The sequence below is a fragment of the Hyperolius riggenbachi genome, chromosome 12 (assembly GCF_040937935.1).
Source record: "Hyperolius riggenbachi isolate aHypRig1 chromosome 12, aHypRig1.pri, whole genome shotgun sequence".
Lineage (NCBI taxonomy): Eukaryota > Metazoa > Chordata > Amphibia > Anura > Hyperoliidae > Hyperolius > Hyperolius riggenbachi.
In genome coordinates this window covers 229645197-229660425 of record NC_090657.1, presented here as the reverse complement: position 1 = coordinate 229660425, position 15229 = coordinate 229645197, and the positions used below count along the sequence as shown (strand labels likewise).

Genomic DNA, 15229 nt, shown 5'->3' with positions numbered 1-15229 from the left:
CTGTTATTTAGCGGACGTTTGCATTTCCCCACATTGCTGGTATTTCAATGGGCTCCTACGGCAGTGCCCACATTTCTGCTGATTAGCGGGCGGCCATGTTTTCTGTTTCCTGAGGGGAGGGTGGGACTTTCTACTAGTAATGACAGTTTATTGTGTATTAGTCTTCTAGAATGATTTCCTACAAGCATTCCACTGACCATTGTCTCTCTTTCCTTCCTACAGGTGTGGATGTCACCTCCATTAGTTTGGTCCCTGAGGAGATGGCTGTGAGCGCGGGGTCACGCCTTGTGATCCCATGTCGCTTTAACACCAGACCGAACAAGAATAACGTGGAGATGGAGTGGGGGATGGTGCCCGACAATGGGGGAGAGTACAGAGCTCTTCTTAACCTTAATGACGGCGCAGTGATCCATCGTGACCCGCGTACCGCGGTCATCAGACGCCTGGTGAGATCCGGGAGCTGCTCCCTGACAGTCAGTCCCATCACGACTGAGGACAGCGGCTTCTATGAGATCAACCTCCGCGTCGATGGTCACGTTTATGAACCCGCTCCGATCGTACACGTCAGCGTCTCTGAGACTTCAGGTAAGCGATATACAGCATGAAATGCTGACACTGCAGCACTGTTTATCATGATGGGGGAGAGAAAGCTGGGGATAATGTGGGGGAGTAGTGCAAAGCAACCAGTCACAATATTTGTGTGAAAAATAAGGGTAACTTCTGATTGGTTGTTCCTTTTTTGTTTGTTTGCTTTTTACGCCCAACAATGAGTCTTCTAGTACATTGTATTTACATGTTGTATGTGGAGGTGGAGCTGCAACCCTACATCTTCCATAGGAGGACCTTCCACCTCTACTTTACTGCCCAGCATTCTCCTCTCCCAGTGCAGTGAGGCCCCTTTCACACTGAATAGAATTCGCCTCAGTCCTGCGGGATTGGGACTTCACATTGGTTGCACATCTAATGCCTTGTTCTCTGCAACATGCTATATCTATCATATTCTTACACTCTTAATGGCAGAGGCCTCAAACTTGGTACAGTCGGTCAGTGCGTGACTGGGATTCACATTCTGAAAAGGGGTGGAGCCACAAACAGCCAATCAGATTTGTTTCATTTCAGTGGGAACATTTAAATTGTTGATGCCAAGGACCACAAAGCTCATAAACTTGGTTATACAGTGACTGTGTGTCAAGGTTTGAAAAAGAGGGCAGAGCCAACAACTACATTTTTTACATGGGAAAATGTATACTGCAGCCATTCTTACACTGTTAATGGTAGGGTTCTCAAACTTTGCACAGTTGGTTACTGGGTGACTGGGATTAATATTTAGAAAAGTGGGTGGAGCTTAAAAAAGACAATCAAAATGCATCTGTTGATTTTCAAGGGGAATATTAATATTGCTGCCATTCTTCCACTGTTAATGGCAAAAGCCTCAAACCTGGTACAGTTGGTCATTGGCTCACTGGGGTTCAAATTCAGAAAAGGGGTCAGAGACACAAACAGCCAATCAGATTTGTTTCATCTCACTGGGAAAATACACATTTTTGATGCCAAGGACCCATAAGCTGACAAACTTGGTCACTGAGTTTCCAGGTTACAAAAAGTGGGTGGATCCAAAAACAAATTTCACTGGGAAAATATAAACTACAGCCATTCCTACACTGTCAGGGTTCTCAAACTTTGCCCAAGTGGTCATTGGGTGACTGAGATTAATATTCAGGGAAGTGGGTGGAGCCTTTACTAGACAATCAAAATTCACCTGTTGATTTTCAAGGAGAATATTTAAATTGCTGCAATTTTTACACTGTTATTAGCAGATGCCTCAAACCTTTTACAGTTGGTCATTGGGTGACTGAGGTTCAAATACTGGAGAGGGGAGGAGCCACAAACGGCCAATCAGATTTGTTTCATTTCTATGGGAATATACAATTTATTGATGCCAAAGACCCCAACGTTCCAAAACTTGGACATTGGGTGTTTGTGTGTTAGGGTTAGAAAAAGTTGGCATAGCCAACAGCAGCCAAATACATACCCGGGCAATGTCGGGTCATCAGATAGTATACATATATATATAAAATCGGACGTGTGTGTGCCTCGACCGGTTTCAATGAAACTTGGTATACAGATCCCTTGTTACTTGGGATGATATGAACCACTTCCACCCATAGCTACATTGACCACCAACCCCACAACTAACCTCAACCGAGCCCCCCCCCCCCCCCCCCCCCCACACACACACACAGCTGACCTTAACCTTAACCTTTGCATCCAAATCTAGTCTAAACCAACAACTCCCACATGCCTAAGCTTAACCCCCTCCCAGGTAAAAATAATCCTGCTAATTTACATGCACCACCGCAGGCGCCCATCACCGGCAATGTAAGGAAACGTGAGCATCTGTTATTTGTAGCCATATTTTGCTTTGCAGACGGCCCGTTGCCTGTTATTTAGCAGGCGTCTGCATTTCCCCACATTACTGGTAGTTCAATGGGCTCCTACAGCAGTGCCCACATTTCTGCTGATTAGCGGGCGGCCATGTTTCCTGTTTCCTGAGGGGAGGGTGGGAGGGACTTTCTACTAGTAATGACAGTTTATTGTGTATTAGTCTTCTAGAATGATTTCCTACAAGCATTCCACTGACCATTGTCTCTCTTTCCTTCCTACAGGTGTGGATGTCACCTCCATTAGTTTGGTCCCTGAGGAGATGGCTGTGAGCGCGGGGTCGCGCCTTGTGATCCCATGTCGCTTTCCTGTTAGACCGAACCAAAATAACGTGGAGATGGAGTGGGGGATGGTGCCTGAGAATGGGGGAGAGTACAGGGCTCTCCTTAACCTGAATGACGGCGCAGTGACCCATCATGACCCGCGTACCGCGGTGATGAGACGCCTGGTGAGATCCGGGAGCTGCTCCTTGGCAGTCAGTCCCATCACGACTGAGGACAGCGGCTTCTACAAGATCCACCTCCGCGTCGATGGTCACAATTATGAACCCGCTCCATCCGTATATGTCCGGGTCTCTGAGACTACAGGTAAGAGATATACAGCATGAAATGCTGACACTGCAGCACTGTTTATCATGATGGGGGAGAGAAAGCTGGGGATAATGTGGGGGAGTAGTGCAGAGCAACCAATCACAATATTTGTGTCAAAAATAAGGGTAACGTCTGATTGGTTGTTGATTTTTGGTTTGTTTGTTTTTACGCTCAACAATGAGTCTTATAGTACATTGTATTTACATGTTGTATGTGGAGGTGGAGCTGGGTTGAGGGATGTCAAGCTGCTTATGTCCACTTTCCCATAATCCTCTGCAACCCTACATCTTCCACAGGTAGCCCTTCCACCTCTACTTTACTGCCCAGCTTTCTCTGTCTGCTTTGTGTGTAACACTAACTCCTCTCCCAGTGCAGTGAGGCCCCTTTCACACTGAATAGATTTCGCCTCTGTCCTGCGGGATTGAGACTTCACATTGGTCGGTTGCACATCTAATGCCTTGTTCTCTGCAACTTGCTATATCTATCTTTCTTCTGTATATTTGTGTGTGCGTGCGTGCGTGTGTGTGCGTGTGTGTTTGCGTATGTGTGTGTGTGTGCACGTATGTGTGCATGTGTGTGTGCGTATGTGTGTGTGTGTGTGTACGTGAGTGTGCGTGTGTACGTTTGTGTGTGTACGTGTGTGTGCGTGTGCGTGTGTGTGTGCGTGTGTGCGTGCATTCATGTGTGTGTGTGTGTGTGTGTGTGTACGTGTGTGTGTGTGTGTACAGTGTGTGTGTGTGTGTACGTGTGCGTGGGTGTGTGCATGCATGTGTGCGTGTGTGTGTGTGCGTGCATGCATGTGCGTGTGTGGGTGTGTGTGCATGCATGTGCGTGTGTGTGTGTGCGTGTGTGTACGTGCGCGTGCATGTGCGTATGTGCGTCATTGAGTGACTGTGTGTCAAGGTTAAAAAAAAGTGGGCGGAGCTAGTTGTTTATATATTTTCAGGGTGTAAGGATTCAGAAAAATTATAGCTCACTAAAGGAAAAAAAATAGTTTTGGAGACACAATAATAGCTGCTAACATTGACTGAAAAGAAAAGTTGCTGATAAAATATGATTTTCTAACTTTGTTTTCCTTTGATGGAACTGGTATCATAACTCCTGTTTTTAAATTGTTTATTGCTGTCGTTGTTTCCATGGATTTTCTGCATCACCCACAACATGAAATGCAGATAAAAAAAGGCAGCTCTCTTAGCAGTGTGAAGAACCTCTGTGTGGCCTATACTCCTGCCTGAGCTCTTGTCATAGAGATCCAATCACTTCCTGGGATGCCACAGGTGACAGGAAGTGAGGGATATCTCCAGGGATGACACAGACAGCAATAAACAGCGTCACAGAGGTTCTAACTCTCCCCTATACTCTATAAACTTAGAAAAAAAATCTATCTTTAGCTGCACTTCAAGTAAACCAAGCAGAGGGCGCTGTAGGGAGATAGAGACATACGCTCTGCATTCAGGGGGCAGCTTCAGTGCTTTGTGTGCTGGGTTTGTGGTGTCCATAATGACCAATTTTCTATACAATGGAACTCTCTTAGAACTTGGTATTTATTCTGTTTTAGGGTTACACTGATCTAACCACACATATGTTGTTTTTTGTCTTGCAGAGGCCTCCCCTGTAACAGCTGGACCTGAAGAAGTAAAACAGAAAAGAAAATTGAGCAAGGTGACTACACCAGGTAGCAGGGCAACAACGCCAGTCAAAAGGAAGTCAACAATAGAAAACTTCCTCCAGGAGCTCTTCAAACTGCCTACTGATAAATGGAAGGCGGCACAGAAGATCTACCGGATCACGGCATTTTTCCTTTCACTCGTGTTACTGATAATTAACATAGGAGTGGGAATCTACCTATACAAAACTGCAAAGTACTACAAAAAGGATAACTTTGTGTTACTAGAGGAAGGACTTTCGAGAAAAAGCTCCTCTACATCATCATCAGAGGGTGACATCAGCCCTCTGCCACCTGCCTTTCCGGAGTATACTGCCATCAGGCACTCTCCTGTACCAAGAGCCACCCCAAAACCTGCAACTGCCAGCGTGATCCCCAAACAAAGTGACACGACTGTGCCATCAGGTGGCTCATCAGCTTCTTCATCAGAAGCATCAGATGACACTGCGACATCTACACCCAGTGTCACCTCTGCCACTAGTGTGCTATCAGTGAGCAGAGAAGAAGACCACCTGGCAAGCACCACATCTATGCCATCAGAAGGTCCAGCAGCTCCTCCGGCAGCCGTCACGCCTGTAAGGGTCCCTACAGGGTGCTCTGCAGCCATCATACCTGCAGGGCTGTCCGGCAGGAGCTATCCCGTCGTCGTCTTCTTGCATAAGCTGCCATGCAGGGAGGGACGACGCGACAGGTGTACATGTACACCAATCCAGGTGGTCTACCCTGCTACCAGCTCTTCACCGTCCTAGAGACTGACTAGAGACTATCACTAAAGCTCCAGGTGCTACAAAGGCAGAATAAACAATAAAAAAAACTAAAAATGTGCAAATGTCTCTTCCACTTTTTATCATATAGAGTAGGAGTAAGGTGTAATTAGATCTTGTGAAGCATCTATCATTTTCTAAAAGCGTAAATACAAGCGTTCTCCATACAGGAAAAGAAGGGGGAGATCCTCGGATGGTTTTATCACATCGGTGCCCCTGCTGAAGCCCCCCCCCCCCCTCCTTCCTAGGTTATTTCCGGCAATAGTGAGGAGACTCTGTCCAGCAGGTAGTGTTGCACGGTCTACCCCCGATCACAAATTTGAGTAAATCCGGCCACGGCAGTATCGAAATCCGGATACAACGTGATCGTGATCCGGATTTGAAACGGTATTCTGAATTCGATTTAGCCGTGATTGCCTGTAGAATCTGTGATCACGGCCGTGATCATGGATTTGACTTTAACGTTAATAGCAACGCCCCCGTACATGCTACAATCACCGAAATTGCATGGATTGTAAAGGTGAGAAGTGGCTACAATGTAAAAAAAAACAAAAATCAAAAAGAACTTTTAATTTTTGAGATAATCAATTTTTAAGTTTCAAATGAAACAAGTATTCGTGATTAAAACCTGCCAAAACCCGCCGACTTTAAAAGCAAAGCCTCCTTACATGCGAGAAACACCAAATTTGCCAGATATGTTAAGTAGGAGAGTGGGGACAAGGGTAACATTTTTTTTTCAAAAAGACCTTATCGTTTTTGAGAAAATTGATTTTAAAGTTTCAAAGGAAGTTTCATAGGATTTCATAGTAAACATTTAAATGCGGTAAACCCATTAACTGTCATTTACTGCATTTAAATGTAGCGAGCTTTTACAGACTCAGAATACATGGGAAGAGACACATCAAGACTATCACAGTTCTGCACTAATGGTATCGCCAACATCAATGTTTCGGTTCACGAACGCAAACCTTCTGCAAACGTTTGCGAACAGGCGAACCGTGATAAGTTTCTTAAAATGTTCTAACACCTGGACAGTGGCGTGCCAGAGGGGGTTCCATGGCAAAAGTTACATCAAAAATTAGTTTATGCAAAGTCGTGTTTTAATCTCTAAAGGGCAGAAATCACATGACACTGCTACATTTGTGGGATAAAGTGCTAAAGAGTAGGCCTGGTTCACACTGACAGACAAAAGGCAGCAGAGGCCAGAACGTTGTTGGTATGGCATATACATTACATCCAAAAATGGAAGTTTTTGTTTTTTTTTAAATGTTTGTTGCAGCCGCTGTAGCAGAGGCCAGAAGGATGTTATCACAGTATATACATTACATACACAATTTGGGTATTTTTGAAGAAAAAAAAAACAACCAAAAAAAACGGTTGATGCAGCCGCTGTAGCAGAGGCCAGAACAATGTTGTTATGGCCTATACACTACATACAAAATGTATTTATTTGTTTGTTTGTTGCAGCTGCTGTCGCAGAGGCCAGAATGATGTTGTCATGGTATATACATTACATACAAAAATTCAGTGTTTTAAAAAGAAAATGTTTGTTGCAGCCGCTGTAGCAGAGACCAGAACAATTATGTCATGGCATATACATTACATACAAAGTCGAGGGGCACTTAGGCTTTCCACACCTCCCATGGCCACGGGTTTTCTTTCCCTGGAGTGACAAAATGGCTAGAAACGTCCCTGCATGGCATCTCGGCGCCACTCAGTGAATGACGGCTCTCCCTGCACCGGCTAAATTCAGGGGTGGGGTTAAATACTATTCCCCCTCCGAATTGTAGCAACTCAGAGGGAGATGTAATTCAGGGTACGGCAGCCGCCAGAGAGGCGCGCAGCATAGCATTGCTGCTATGACGGCGCCCAGCTTTGGCGCGCGGTGCTCAACGCCACAATAACCTAATTTGGAAAATGTGGGTTAAATGTGAACAGACAGAGACTGTTTGCCAGGAACTGCTCACCTGGTGAACTGTTCTGCAATCCCTAAAAATAACTTCAAACCTCATTATCCACCTCTAGTTCCCATCTGTGCCGGTGATCTCTGATGTGCTGGGATCATCAGTGCACTACACAACATCTGGATGGATATTTAAGAACAACACAATGAAACTTGCATATTTGTTCTAGTTCAGTAATGCACCCGCAATCAGGGGCATAACTAGAAATCACTGGACCCCACTGCAAAACTTTGGATGGGGGCCCTTTGCCCTCCCCCCCCCCCCCCTCCCCTTGCTTTGGAAGGAGACACCTCATACTCTTGTTCCTACCACTGGCCAGTATACCCACATTTTTTTAATTCGGGATACCCATAATTTTGGGCCCCGTACCTGAGTACTCTTTTTATGTTTTTTATGATTTTATGGTTCAGTTATCCTTAAAGTGTAACTGTCGGGCATAAAATAAAAAATAAATTCTTTATTTTTATCTGGTAAACAAGTAATAAGGATGCTAACCTGGCAATCCAAAAGTTACAATCATCATTACTTTTCTTGTTTATAAATGATCATTCCCCAGTTTACCTGACTCTTATTTGGTACGTTGTCGCACAAAGGAAGTTGCAGGGCATGCTGGGTTGTCTCTTTTTTGCTCCTTTCTTTCCCCTCAGACTTAACTAACGTACAGAAGCAAAAAAGGACAACCCAGCATGCCCTGCAACTTCCTTTTTGTGTACCAAATTTTGTGTGTACCATATAAGAGTCAGGTAAACTGGGGAATGATCATCTATCAACAAGAAAAGTAATAGAGATTTTAACTTTGGGATTGCCTGGTTAGTATCCTTATTACTTGTTTACCAGATAAAAATAAAGAATTAATTTTTGATTTTATGCCTGACAGTTACACTTTAATAAAGCTGTTTACACTTAGTACTGCTGTTTTCTATCATTTCATGATACTGTATATCACCGATTTTACACTGATGCTGTCTGGAAGACGACTTTTCGCAGTTAAACATTGGAACAGTTGATCTTTTGGTGCAAATTGGGTATAAAATATGTCAATCAGCTTTATTCTGACGGCTCTTTTAAGGATTTTAATACCTTAAAACAGGAATATAATCTTCCGAAACGCACTCTTTTTAGATACGTTCAACTTCGCCATGCTATACAAGTACAACTAGGTCTGCTTGATATAGTATTAGCCCCTATGCCCCTGGAGACATTACTGTTACAAAAAGATTCTGCAAAACTAATCTCCAAATACTATAATTTTATTATGATACATCGACAAAATAATAATACATGTCGTTATAAAGAAAAATGGAATAGTGAGGATAATTCCATCTCTGATTCAGAGTGGTCAGAGTTCCACAATACTTACCATAAAACGGTGATAGCTTCACGAGACAGAGTAGTACAAATTAAATGGCGGCATCATGCATACTTAGCACCTTCCCGTCTGGCAAAAATGGGGAAAAACTATACAAACCAATGTTTTAAATGCAAAGCACTGAATGCTAATTTCCTACATTGCGTATGGTACTGTCCACAAATACAAAAATATTGGAAATCAGTGGTACATTTTCTCTCCTTCACACTTGAACTCCCTGTTGTACTGTCATTCCAGTCCTGTATGCTTGGGATCTTGGCTGATATGGCATCTGGATCACATAAAAAGACACTAATCCGTATAGTTCTCTTCTCTGCAAGGAAAGCTCTTACTAAAAAATGGAAACTCTCTGCTTCGCCTACAATCGCAGAATGGATAGATATGGTTAATAAAAATCTCCCCTTATATAAATTAACTTACCAGACCAGGTCACGATTCAATAAATTGAATAAAGTCTGGAGTTCTTGGGTTGAGGCCTCGGACACTATTATTCCACATTTGAATATTACAGTAATGGTACAAGATCTCCACTTATAAAGTAATGTTTAGAATTGATATATATGTTAAATAATGCTGTGTCATAATGTACTAATAATCAGAAGTGCTCTGTACTATTTGATATACTAGCTCATTGTATGTTTTGCCTCTACTTGTTACATGGGATATACTTGTAAAGGCAGCCACACACTGGTCGATTGCCACCAGATCGACCAGCAGATAGATCTGTGATCGAATGTGATCAAAGAGGGATCTATTAGCTGCCTACACTGCAAACAGATTTTGAATCGATTTCACTTTGTCCCCCAGTCTCCGCTGTCTCTTCTCCGCTCTGGGCTCCAGCTTCACTTTACTTCCTGTCGGGTAAGTTTAAACAGTAGAGGGCGCTCTACTGTTTAAACTTCCCAGACAGGAAGTAAGTGAAACCAGCCGGAGCCCTGCGCGGAGATGGGACCGCGGGGACAGCGGGGACATGCACCGGCGGAACAGGTAATGTATTGTCGCTAGTGTTGGTCGTCGGACATTCGAACGCCGCTATCGACACACTCCCGACCCACCGGCAATCGAGTAGAATTTTCCGTGTGGACAGATTGACGGGATCGATCAATTTCAGACAGAAATCGGTCGATCGGTCAGCTTTTGCGCATCGATTTCACAGCAGATTTGATCACAGTGATCGAATCTGCTGTGTATTGGCGGGAACATCGAGTAAGTGTATGGGCACCTTAAGATGTATCAGCACTTGAAAGGATGAAGGACAATATTGTTTTGTGTTAATTTTGTTTTTATTTGTTGAAAAATTCAATAAAAATTTATAAAAAAAAAAAAAGATTGGAACAGTTCTGTGACCACTGGGAGCCTCTTGCTATGTATACGAGTACGTTAAAAAAGGGCGCCGGGAAAAAAGGGCGCAGGGTTTTAAAAGATAATCATGAATAACGTTTAAAAAAAAATTGTGTTATATTTCGTTTAAAAATAATGTTTTATAAAGTTATAAATCATTAAATAATGTGTATAAAATCGGCAATTTTAAAAACGTTAATCTTCCCTGTTTAAAAATTGAAATTTATAATAACGTTTTATAAAACATTAATAAGAATTTTACTAAAGCTATACCTAACCCTACTCTCACACAGAACCCTCCCTGTACCTATCCCTAACCCCTAGACCCCCCTGGTGGTGCCTAAACCTAAGACCCCCCTGTTGGTGCCTAAACCTAAGACCCCCCTGTTGGTGCCTAACCCTAAGACCCCCCTGGTGGTGCCTAACCCTAAGACCCCCCTGTTGGTGCCTAAACCTAAGACCCCCCTCTTGGTGCCTAAACCTAAGACCCCCCTGTTGGTGCCTAACCCTAAGACCCCCCTGGTGGTGCCTAAACCTAAGACCCCCCTGTTGGTGCCTAAACCTAAGACCCCCCTGTTGGTGCCTAAACCTAAGACCCCCCTGTTGGTGCCTAAACCTAAGACCCCCCTGGTGGTTCCTAAATCTAAGACCCCCCTGTGATAAGCATTAGTAACGTTTTAAAAAAATATGGTGCGGTTTTTCGTTTAAAAATGTGAAAAAGAAAAAAAATGTAAGTACGGTTTTTCGTTTAAAAGTAATGTTTTAAAAAAATATTGTACTGTTTTTCGTTTAAAAATAATGTTTAAAAAATTATAAATCATTAAATAATGTGTAATCATGAGAAACAGTTATAAAACATTAAAAGTCTCCGGGCGCCGCTTTTAAAACGTTATTTTTCTCCGGCACCCTTTTTTCCTGTTGGGCGCCGATTAAACGATATTTATTATGGGAGTGAATGGCGGCGCCCTTTTTGTCCACCTGCCTCATGCGCCCAAATTTCCTGCTTCCATGTATACAACCATATATGAAACTACACAAAAAAGAGCAACCTAGATCCGAAGATCTACTGTAATGTATGAAAAACGTCAGGCCTAATTGGCTGGACACAAAAACTCACCAATCACAAGAAAAGAAGACAATCTGGGTCAAAGTTGTATGTAAATAAATGATACACTATTCACACAATATGATGTAAAAATATCTAAATCAATTTAATTAAAGCGGACCCAAACCAAACAAACCAAGCATTTAAGTGCATGCTTTCCTTCCTGGGTCGACAAAGCTTGACAAAGAAAAGAAGATTAGATATATTACAGAGACAGTGCAACTAGGAAAGGCTGCAGTAATCAAGACCACACTAGAACAGGTATAGGAACTTATAGGATAGAAGAAATAAGGCAAAAAAATTGTTAAAGAGAAAAGAGTCTGGAAAGAGTGGAAAACGTGAAAATGAATTTGCATGCAGATGCAAATTTTACCGTGAACTTGCGTACGTTTTCGCATTTTTTTTAAGTATGCAAATGTAACCATGTCAGTGCCTGTGTGCTTTTACATTGATTTTAGGCAAAACGTACGCAAATTTGCGGTAACATTTGCGGTAAAATTTGCATTCCGAAACCACATGCGAATTTCCTATTAATTACATTGTATGCGAATTCTGATGGCTCTGCTGTGCAGATTTTTCCTGCACAGAAAAACGCTCTGTTTTCCTGACAAGTGTAAACAAGCTAATTAAGTTATATTGGTTGTGCGAATCTGCGTGCAGAAAACGCATGCAGATTCACGATAGTGGAAACGGGCCCTAAGGGCCCTTTTCCACCAGCGCGTTTGCGCTGGCTGAATCGCAAAACCGCAAACCGCTAGCGATTTTACAATCGCTACGGTTTGCTTTTTAACATAGGAATCGCGGTAGGTCATTTCCACTACCGCGATTCGCTTTTGTCGGGAACGCGAACGCGCGGCGGAGCGATAATTGCCGCGATTTTGCTATGCAGTGCATAGCATAGCAAAATCGCGGCCGCAAACGTCGGGGGAATCGCCGGTTTTGCGATTCAGCAATCGCTAGCGTTCAGCGTGAACGCTAGCGATTGCAGGTGGAAAAGGGCCCTTTGCAATACCAGCAGTGGAAGCAGTAGATTTGGGCGCATGAGACAAGTGGACAAAAAGGGCGCCCCATTCACTTCCATTATAAATATCGTTTAATGGGCGCTGAACGGGGAAAATAAGGCGCCGGAGATTTTTAAGGATTTATAACGGCGCCCGGAGATTTTTAAGGATTTATAACTATGTTTGTGATGATTTAAGTTTACAAAATGAGCCCGTGACGAATAACGTTTATGAAGATAATAAATCACTATTTCTAAAACATTTGTAACACATTATTATCCACCCAAAAAAATAATTTCCATTTTTTTTCTTTACATTTTTTATTTATTAATGTCTGTAAAACATTATTATCCATAGGGGGGTTTTAGGTTTTAGGTTTAGGCACCAACAGGGGGGTCTTAGGTTTAGGCACCAACTGGGGGGTCTTAGGTTTAGGCACCAACTGGGGGGTCTTAGGTTTAGGCACCACCAGGGGGGTCTTAGGTTTAGGCACCACCAGGGGGGTCTTAGGTTTAGGCACCAACAGGGGGGTCTTAGGTTTAGGCACCAACAGGGGGGTCTTAGGTTTAGGCACCAACAGGGGGGTCTTAGGTTTAGGCACCAACAGGGGGGTCTTAGGTTTAGGCACCAACAGGGGGGTCTTAGGTTTAGGCACCAACAGGGGGGTCTTAGGTTTAGGCACCAACAGGGGGTCTAGGGGTTAGGGATAGGTACAGGGAGGGTTTTTAATAAACGAAAATATAAGTTTCACTTTACAAACAGGGAAGATTAACGTTTTAAGAATTGCCGATCTCATACACATTATTTAATGATTTATAAATTCATAAAACACTATTTATAAACGAAATTCTACACAATAATTTCTATAAACGATATTTCCATTTATCGTTTATACCACGCGCCCTTTTTTCCCGACGCCCTTTTCGTACGTACGCACCAGCAGTGGTGTGGCAATACGGGAATGCAGAGGTTGTGACCACCTGGGGACCCTGGAATAGAGAGGCCCACTAGCCTCTCCTTCATCCATAGTATTAGCTTTTCATTGGTGCTATGCTGATAATGAACACCTCTATATGTGCATTACATACGGTAGTGGTAATTCATAACAAGCTATTTCCTTACTCTGAATACACCTCTCTGACACTGCTGCTGTCATTGCTAGGTTTTGGGACTCCATATAGAGTGCTTAGGGCCCCATATAAAACTCACACTGGGGCACCAAGCTCCTTAGTTACGTGCACAGGTAGCTACAGGATCGGGGGCCCTTGAGCCTGAGGAGCCCAGAAGGGCCCTCCCTCAACTGCAGTAAAAGCTCTCTATTGGTCCTGTGCTCATAATAATCACTTCTATAGATACTTTGATTAGTGGTAATCATTAACAAGCTGCTCCCCATCCCCTTCTTGTACCTCTGACACTGTAGTTGCCATTGGCAGGGATTGTTATGTATAGAGTGCTTGGGGGTAATCAGTAACAAGCTGTTCCCCATCCCCTTCTTGCTCCTCTGACACTGTAGTTGCCATTGGCAGGGATTGTTATGTATAGAGTGCTTGGGGGTAATCAGTAACAAGCTGTTCCCCATCCCCTTCTTGCACCTCTGACACTGTAGTTACCATTGGCAGGGATTGCTATGTATAGAGTGCTTGGGGGTAATCAGTAACAAGCTGCTCTCCATCCCCTTCTTGCTCCTCTGACACTGTAGTTGCCATTGGCAGGGATTGTTATGTATAGAGTGCTTGGGGGTAATCAGTAACAAGCTGTTCCCCATCCCCTTCTTGTACCTCTGACACTGTAGTTGCCATTGGCAGGGATTGCTATGTATAGAGTGCTTGGGGGTAATCAGTAACAAGCTGCTCCCCATCCCCTTCTTGCTCCTCTGACACTGTAGTTACCATTGGCAGGGATTGCTATGTATAGAGTGCTTGGGGGTAATCAGTAACAAGCTGCTCTCCATCCCCTTCTTGCTCCTCTGACACTGTAGTTGCCATTGGCAGGGATTGCTATGTATAGAGTGCTTGGGGGTAATCAGTAACAAGCTGCTCCCCATCCCCTTCTTGCTCCTCTGACACTAGTTGCCATTGGCAGGGATTGCTATGTATAGAGTGCTTGGGGGTAATCAGTAACAAGCTGCTCTCCATCCCCTTCTTGCTCCTCTGACACTGTAGTTGCCATTGGCAGGGATTGCTATGTATAGAGTGCTTGGGGGGTAATCAGTAACAAGCTGTTCCCCATTCCCTTCTTGCCCATCTGACACTGTAGTTGCCATTGGCAGGCAGTGGTGCTCACCGCCAGGTCGTGATCACGCTTACGCGTGGATTCACGACCATTTTGACGCATTCCGCCTCGGACACGCTAAGCTGTGAATAGATTTTCAACCACGAAAATCTGCTTCGGCTACGCGTGAATGCGGACAGAAATCCGCATTCACGCTCGTGAAACCCGGCGCTGAAGTCGTGGTTTGCGGAAATGCGTCAAACTATGCGGAAGTGACACATTGCAGGCCAATCAGAGTGCCCCAGCCAGGCCCTAGCACCCAATCACAGGAGGGGAGCTATGCCCTCCCCTCCTGAATATAAAGCGGCGGCCATGATGGAAAAGCTCTGTCCTTGCTAGACTGTGGTGCTGAGAGGATTATCTCCAGGCCATTGTTGTTTGAGCAAGTGCATTTATTGTGTTAAAAACAAAGCGTTTTTTTTGCTAACACTGCTCTTATACTGTACACAGTTAGCTAGTCAGTGAGTGATTGCTGTAGTTAGTTGTAGTCAGTGTAGTGTAGTGGGAGTGTGGGAGTCTAGTGATTATTTAACTGTGTGTAGTGCAGGCAGGTTCAGTGCTGCAGTGTAGTCAGTGTAGTGGGAGTGGGGATTATCTGTGTGTAGTGCAGGCAGGCAGGTTAGTGCAACTGCAGTGTTCACTTGTATATTCCAGTGACAGTTATACACTTGTACTATTTGCAGGCAGCCAGTCACACCACCGGCGCCGCCACTCTC

General features: G+C 44.0%; 1 protein-coding gene across 1 annotated transcript; it reads left to right on the top strand.

Moving 5' to 3' along the window:
• Nucleotides 1-220: 220 nt before the first annotated feature.
• LOC137541296 (uncharacterized) lies at nt 221-5463 on the top strand. Its single transcript, XM_068262542.1, has 3 exons — nt 221-585; nt 2667-3029; nt 4636-5463. Exons 1-3 carry the CDS (start codon nt 261-263, stop codon nt 5445-5447), a joined length of 1500 nt encoding a protein of 499 aa, XP_068118643.1. The 5' UTR covers nt 221-260; the 3' UTR covers nt 5448-5463.
• The last annotated feature ends 9766 nt before the right edge of the window (nt 5464-15229 follow it).